We start from the raw sequence: 8,467 nt of genomic DNA on the forward strand, positions 1-8,467 counted from the left end.
TCACAGACCTTAAAGTTGCATCCACTCTGTAAGAGAGACCGGCTACGTTCGTTTAGGCTTCCGCACTAGCTGCGGGCGGCTTTGCTTTTGTTGTGCGAGGCTGAAAATACCAGTGAGGAGCAAGGTTTCGAACCCGGATAAGAAAACGTTATAGTTTACCTTGTCAACAACGCGGGGATTTTGGTTCTTATATCTCCGCGAGAGTTGTAGTTACGCCAGCAGCAATGCTGCCTGCAAATGCGCAAGTTGCATGAGGCAAACAGCATCTGTTTGAAAAAAAATATATCTAAGGTAAACAGCCAATGGCCACGACTTTTGCGTTGAGTAGCAATTCATTTTTCTCACTGTACACTTTGTTCCACATATTTCATTACACGCTATAACAGGTTACCGTGAGCTAACAAGCGTGTACAAATGTTTTACGTGAGCCGCGCGTCTTGCTTCTATTGGCGTCTATTCGCCCCGCTTAAACGAACGCGGTAGTGGTGTTTCACAATCCTCTGCGCGCCGCGGTAATTACTGTTTCACAGCGTTTACATGCGCGGCGTCCCCACTCGTCCGAAGCAAGATGGAACCTGTTTTCAGCGATCTGCATTCCATTGGTGAGCAGTGAAATACACACGGCTGGCAGCCATCTCGCTATTCTTTCCTCCCTGAATGCAATACTCGAGCGTTTACGTTCACCGCGTGGGATGACTTTCCCCGTCTCGAACTACCTTCTCCTGCGGTAATAACGCGATTCGCCTTCCTAGCGCATTAGCGACGATTACAGACATGCTGTGCGCTAGACGTGGGATGCGACGCGCCACTTGTCGCATTCAAGTATAAGCGCCGGTGTTTACGGTTTGACACCCATCACAGCTGTAACTGTCCAGACATATTGTGCCAATATCACTCAATACAATTTCCTATGCCCCGATATTCCGTGGCTTCATGGCTTTGGATGTCAACAGCAAATCCCGGTGGTCAACGAATTTCACGCCAATCGATCAACCAATTTTGGCGCAGATGTAGTTCGTTTCATGATCTACGTTGTTTTCGCTATAAGTCTTTAGAAAATAATGTTTGAGACGGTACGCATGCACTTAGAATGATGCAGTTCTTTTATAACAAGTATGAATATGGATATATGGATATGGCTACACAAATAACGCGTTCTTGAAGTAAAATCTTCATAAAAGGTTTTTGTTCACTCAGATTACATCTTCCATTGAAGTTTGCTCACCTACAATGCATAACCAAGCGAAGAAAAGTAAGCGCAAATATTGTTGTCTGTCCTCCAACTTTAACGGCAGGCTGCAGATTTTTACGTTTCATATAATTGTACATGCAATGACAAGTTGTCATAATTAAACAAAACATGTTTTTCTGCAATAATAAAGTTAAACAGTTTTTCGCATGCTGTTTTACTAGAAAATGAATCATTGTGGCAGACGGAACGGTGCTTGCCTTTAAGGTGTCCTGGCTCTCCATAAACAATGCCAATCCGAAGTCACCATGTATACTACAGCGCAGCAGCGCCAGATTCCCTCTAGGTAATATAGTGAGAAATTCTATGGTAAAAGCAACCGAGCTCGTGCTCGAGGGCTACGAATGTCCTCTAATGTGGGAACAGCGACATCGAAAACAGCTAACCGCTGCCGACTTACCCGTCACGACAATGGCCACCAGCAAAATCGCCAACACAGCGAATCGAGACATCTTGACAACGAGAGACCACGGTGACCGTTCGCGAACGCCGACGTCCTGCAGTATGAAGCCGATGGCAAGCGCGCGCGACTTTGACCTTGCGGGGAGCAACGGCACCTCAAGGTTCCGGTTTTCTGAGCGCGCTGCAGTGACGCATTCGTCGACACGTGGTGAAGTATCGTTCAGGACCGATGCATGCCAAGTCGAAGCAACATCGCAGGGGCAGCTTTGACCGATAAAGTGTGGGATTTCCGTGGTTGTTGCCCGCGAGCGCGAAACGTTATGGGTTATTTTCCGACTGCGTTTCTCTCGTTGAGAGCAACTTGATTTTTTGCGCGCCTATGTTTACGCATAGAAAAGCAGATACCGGAACAGGGTGGTTGAGATGGGTTGGGGCAGCACTAGTGACGAAGACGAAAGACGCGAGACGACAAACAGGGCGCTCAACTAGAAACTGAGTTTATTGCGAAAATTAAAATAAATTTATAAATATACACTAGGCGCATCGTGTGCGCTGCCCCCTCCCCCCCCCCCCCCCACCGTGACTTAGTGTGTTTGTGTGCGTGTGTGTGAGTGAGTAACATTAGTATTGGTAGCAGTAGTAGTAGAGTATTTCTTTCTTACATACACACAGAAGAAAAGTTACACACGCAAAGGTTCTTTTTGCACTTGACAAAATCTTCTGCAGCCGTAGTTTGTAACAAATAGACATTTCTTATACGAAGTCACTTATAAAATGCCACAGGACAAAAATGAAAGAGAACCAAGTAAAATGAAGCAGATACAAAAAAAGAAGGTAATAATAGAGTTTTCATACAAAGAAGAAAAAGACGGCACAAAATGCACTCGCGCCTATACTTGGGAAGAAAAATTTATCTGAGAAATTAAGCTCTCAGCAATATTAGCAAGCGTTCATATATCATTTGTTTCTACAACAAAATTTCTTAAGTCTGTATTTCGAAAGTTTGGCCTAGCAGCGAAATCAAAGTTTCTGCCCGATTGGTTCATTAATCCCTTTGTCTGGTATTGCATCATTCGTTTTCACTTATTTGTCCTAGTTTACGGCAATCGTTGCAAATGTCTCCTAGTGGGAATATACGCTGTAGATCTTTATTTTAAGGGCTGACGTAATGGTTGCGGCGAATTGTTGTTTGTTTCCAGAATTCGGGGCTCCGAAAGCTTTCGTAGACTGGGAGTACGTGCATTTAGTGATTACCGTGACTACGTTTACTCTCATGCATGCATGGCAGTGAAAAAGAAAATACAAATTTCATTTATATGATATGTATTACAAGATTCATTTTACGCAAAAGATAAGCTGGCAGAATAGAAGAACGTTAATTCGGAAGAAAGGCACCCTGGAAGCACTGAATGAGAAGCTGGCTTCTTTCATGTCGTAGGATGCATGATAAATATTCGCACAGTCGCAGAATGGCACATAGTTCGTTTTCGTAAAAAGCGCACAAGCATTCCAGCATGAATAGTTGGTAAAGAGAGATATCAAGGGGTTCGAGCTCTTGTATTTTGGTATTGGTGTCACCTTGATGCGTAGGCAGGTTGGTGTCGCATGCCGAAAAGGCCGGAAAAATAGAGTTGGTTGTGCATCAGCTCACCAATAAATTATTGTACGACAGAAAAGGCTGCCGCAGAACTGATTTGCCAAAAAGGCGACACATTTTGCCCACTATTATTGTTGTTCCAGTAAATATAAGTCGTATCTTATATTCGAATCTGCACGTTTGCAACGTTTGCCGGAAGTCAACTAAGAGATCCGACATAGTCTCGTGCTTCAGGACCTCTTGTAGCAGTATTTGCTTCGCGTGATCTCGCTGGAATTGAAGGAAAATACGTCTGGACATGAAATACAGAGTACTCGGAAGCCGACTGCAAATTCAAAGCATTGATAGGGGAAAGGCGGCGGTTGACATTTTTGTAAGCTTCCTTACTATAGGACAGAAGCGAACGCACAGCAGAAGAAAATTGAAAAATGCGGCAGAACCCATATCCCGATAATTGTCGATGATGATGGGTTTTGCATTAAAGCAGTATAACGACAAAACATATTGCCAACGAGGAAACGAGTCATGTCTAAGACGTGTACTGTAACGGGGCTCCTCTTTCTCATTTCCCTGATAACACCCGGTGCCATCTAGCCGCCGCGCCGCGAAGCCTGGGCGTGGCCTCCGAGATGCATGGCGCGTCGGTGCGTGCGAACGCCGCGAAAAGCGTCACGCGGCAGCCGTGCTCCCGTCTCGAGCTTCTGTCTGGACACGCTGCGCCACCTAGTGGCGCTGCAGAGAAGTCCGCGCTTGGCTTCAGAGACGAGAAGCGTGGCGCGCCGCCGCGTGCAAACGCCGAGAATTGTTCCCTCGCTTGCCACACACTCGGTGGCACATACTGAATGACCCAAGCAGGCGAGAGGAAGCGCTGCACATAACCAGTGTATTCGTGGCGCAGCTCGCTAAAGCGTTTGCGTGAAAGACGTCCACTGAAAAGCAACCCATAGCGAATGTATTTGTGGCACAGCCTGCTAAAGCTTCGGGCTGCTGTCCTCGAGAAGCCCCTGTGACGTGGGCCGTTTCCGCCCAGCATCAAACATGTTCAAGGAATCTTTTTCGTCATTGTAGAGCGGCACATTCCCAGTGGCATACACCGAGTTAACCAAGTTGGCGTCAAAGACGTTCATTAAAGAGCGGCTAACACCTACTGGCTAATGCGCAGTGGTCCAAGTTGGCAGCAAAGAAGTTGATTAAAAACCAGCACTGATCGAGTGGCACGTACTTAGCGACCCATGTCGGCGTGGAAGAGGTTTGTTGAGGAGCAGCACATATGTACACATTGCCACATACTCGGTGACCCAAGCCCTCTCGACGGATGGTGTCGAACCCGGTTCCTTGAGCCACTCAGCCTAATGCGCAACCCATTCGACTAGTGAGTGACTCAGGTAAGCGGGAAAATGGTCGGACACACAGATACGTGGACAGTTAGCCACCGGGAAGGGCCTTGCGTACCCCGAGAATGCTAACGCATTGTAATGTAAAGTAAGAGCCTGACTCTAGAGAAGGGAATACAAGGTCAACGCGTAGCTGAACGTTTGACGAACGTTTAAGCCTTGCACACTACGCACTTTCACGGTCAGGGTAAAAAATCAGAGGTGTCGCGCAAACCTATGGATGGCATTGACGAGGACGGAAAAAGCAGGAGAAACAGCAGAGGAGAACGCACAGGATGTCCTTAGGATATCCTTCTGACTTCCGCTGTGGCGGCAACATTTGGCATCATATCTATGGAGATGTTTTGCAGGAAGGAAGAAAAAAATGAACGGGAAATAAAGGTGAGTGCACGGAGCTGTTACCTGTGTTTGTGCGTACCAGATGTTTACGCAACCCTAAAAATAGCACACTTTCGTTAGGTAACATGAAAAAAGAAACGAATAGCAAGACAAATTGGCTTGCCCTGAACGGACTAGGCCAACATAATGTCGGCTATAGTCATTTTAAGCGAGCACACGTATTTTAGAAACATGAAATCCAACTGCCGAAGTGCTAATAAAACACGTGTCAAAGTCAAGTGTCAAAATGTCAAGTTCGAACTTACTCGGCTTCACTCTTTCGCTGTTTGGCTGTTTGTGTTTTAAGAAACTCGTTGAACCGGTGATATTCATGCAGGGACTGGCTCCGAACAGCGGGGAAAGCGACGTCAGGGGTGGCAATTTCCTATATTTGCAGTCATTACGAGCGAATCGAGCTAGCTTGAGTTGAGTTTCTCGGGAATAGCCACGAGCATGTCAAACAAATCGCAAATATGGTGCCGACCAAAAGTGTATTCAGGTGTTCAATGTTAGCTCACGAAGAAATCATCGAAAACGAACTGCGGGGATGTTCGCTCAGGTTCGTAGGCTCGATGATGACGAACACATTTCTTGTCAAGGGCGCTACTGATTCTTTTTCTCAGTGAAGCGAATTGGGGCTGGTGTTGGAGGGGGGGGGGGGTGGCGAGGATGGGGAGCTGATACTGCATTTACGACCAATTTTCGCTAGTCTTATCGCTCCGTTTCACCATATGTTGGTCACTTCCATGTTTTCCGATCGTGATTCTGGCGCGTAAGGCCCCCGAATTTATTTTTAAAAAATTTCAATTTCATCTTGCGTTAACGTGCTGTAAATTATCGTGTTAGTTTAGGACAACATTAATTATACATATGATGGTCGTCTGTCACGAGGTATAGAACCTGAACTTCCGTAATATTGGCGATGTGTTTAGGATACTCGATGAGACAAGTAGAAAGTTATTCGTGCAACCTGTTAAAACAAATAGGCAGTTATTTGTTTAGCGCTGCGAGCGCGCATTGTACTTTTGAGTAGTGAACATTCAAAGAAGTCTGACAGATTCTGGGCGTGTGTCCGTTACTTGCGTATAATTGTCGAGCCCGATCTACAATGACATCGAAGTGTCGACTAGCCGAAAAGAAAGTTTTCCTATTTTAGTCACTTGTACACGTGAATGAGCGCGCGTCGATACCTGTCTTCTCAAACTCGAGCAAAGTATACCTGAACGTCGTCACTGGCGTATACCTCAAACGCTTTCACAAACGTAAAGATATGCGCCGGAGGTAAATACACAATGACTACACTATTATTGCAAAGAATCATGGGGAGGCTCTTTTCTTGCTGCCCACACGACCCCGTACTCTGATATTTCAGCACGGGCCGACCTGTATTTTTATAAATGCTAGACGTTCATTGACCACGGAAGGCATTCCGGCATTCACTTGATGAAAAAGAAAGCAATAAATACGGTGAGTTCTATCAGGGGCGCAGCCGCAGGGGGATATACGTGAAACTTCTCGTGCGTGTTAGGTTTGCGGACGGTGTGTGAACACTAGAGCATAGAAATGACATAACCAAACAGACAGGATACATTTATCCATGCATTAGAGAGGTTACATGCCTAAGTTATGTTACAGCTAGTGGTGGTCTTACGGTATAATTTTGCAATAATGCCCGCTCCTTATTTGCGGTGGGCCTGCTTGTTTCGCAGAGGGTGTTTGGCCACTAGGGTAAAGGAGTGAATCCCCCCTTCCCCATGGTAGTGGCACCGAGCCCAGTGTTGCCGTGAATTTCTGGCGTGTCTCTTTAACGGAGAAAAAGAAGTCGCTAGATGTCTGAAAACTTTGCTTAAATGGCTAAAATTGTAGAGAGAACATAAAATAACGTAGGCACTTTGGAACACTATAGATAACGTGGCGTAAATCATCTATCGAAGCGTTTTCCGTTTGTCTAACGCTCCCGCAGGCAAGCAACAATGAGTGTGCATTTACCGGCAGGGTGCACAGGTATGTTTACTATAACTACATAATGGGCGATACAAGCTGAAACACTGCGTTTACCCTAACATTGAACGGTTATAAATGCAGGATGAAAAAAAGAAAGAAAAAACCCTGGTAACCTAATTCTCTTACCTCAAAATTTAGGAACTTCGACCACATAATGTCTGGAAAAATTTTTAGTTCTAGGCGTTCAAGTGAAAGCTGCACAAAATCTTTCTGCACGCTTTTGGTCGTGTGCTTTTAACACGGCGATGAGAATTGCGGGATGCTTATGTAGGTCAAATGCCATGTAGGTCAAGTACACCTGAAAGTTTCATACAGTGCATATTTATTTGAACGAAAGCTATGAGAAACGGAAGTGGTGCATTCAGGTTCGCGTGAACGTGTCTAACCGCTCCAATATGTACGTCTTTTCACAGTCGATCTATCCAATTACGCAAGTGCTGCGTTCGATACCCAACCACACACTTACTTCTATTTAGTTTCGCTAAATTGATTTGCAGCCGCGTTTGAGAACATTCACCATGCAATCAGACATAATTAGTGAAACTGCAGAACGTGCATCGTTAAGACGCACTCAATACGGTTTTGCAAAATAAATATTAAAAAAGAGCACTTTGGGAGAACAATGGGAAGCTTGTTAAGACCACCGTGATGTGAAGTACAAGCACGATGTTCAGACAAATGTTGCCTCGATCATCATGGTCACAGAGCGCACGGGCCGAACAGGCTATTTGGGCCGCCTACTTCGTTTTCTTTAAATATAAGAGTACGCCCTAGAAACCATTTTCCTAACAACTTTGCCAAATTCGAAGTCGCTAAAGCGTCGCGAGATGTCCTGGAATGTCGCCCCCCCCCCCCCCTCTCAAACAAAAAGAAAAAGAAATTGCCTGTCACTAACTGGAAAAGCTTATCGTTAGACAGAGAAGAAAGTCGCTAAATATTGCGACAAAATTGTTAAATGGCGACACTGACACTGACCCCTGCGCTGCTCAAGCCCGCCGCACTCGTAGATGGTTGGGGCTCCGGCCCTTGCGCTCGCCATAGAGAGAGAGAGAATAAACATTTTTATTGGGTGAATGCAGCTTTGGAGAGGCGTCCTCATTCCACAATGCCTTGAGCTCGGGCCGCGTCCTGGGTCCTCGCAATCAGCCGTTGCTGATCCTCGAGGTCGGAGCTGGCCAAGGCTCTCTCCCAAAGCTCGCTGGTGGGGTAAGGGTTCGGAGGATTTAATGGTGCCCCTCTGCAGCCCCCTACTATGTGCCTGAGGGACCCGAGCTCTGCGCAGAAGCGGCATTGCGGAGAGAATTGTGTAGGGCCTATGAGGTGATTTCTGGTTGGTTGGGGGAATGTATTAACCTGTAGAGCTCGGAGGAATCGCTCCTGCTCTCTAGGTAGTGACCTGTGTGGGGGTGCATATGTTCTGCGGGTTAGCTTGTAGTGTTGTGT

General features: G+C 46.2%; 1 protein-coding gene and 1 long non-coding RNA gene across 2 annotated transcripts in view; one reads left to right on the forward strand and one right to left on the reverse strand.

Moving 5' to 3' along the window:
• LOC140218506 (uncharacterized) overlaps positions 1-8,467 on the forward strand; it is a 276,906-nt gene that overhangs the window by 223,718 nt on the left and 44,721 nt on the right. The window lies entirely within an intron of this gene.
• LOC140218401 (uncharacterized) overlaps positions 1-8,467 on the reverse strand; it is a 47,272-nt gene that overhangs the window by 5,377 nt on the left and 33,428 nt on the right. The window contains exon 6 of the mRNA XM_072288118.1: positions 1,650-1,915. Within this exon, the coding sequence (XP_072144219.1) occupies positions 1,650-1,915 (266 nt within the window). The remainder of the gene's footprint in view (positions 1-1,649; positions 1,916-8,467) is intronic.

This window comes from Dermacentor andersoni, chromosome 5 (genome assembly GCF_023375885.2).
Source record: "Dermacentor andersoni chromosome 5, qqDerAnde1_hic_scaffold, whole genome shotgun sequence".
In the NCBI taxonomy this organism is placed as follows: Eukaryota; Metazoa; Arthropoda; class Arachnida; order Ixodida; family Ixodidae; genus Dermacentor; species Dermacentor andersoni.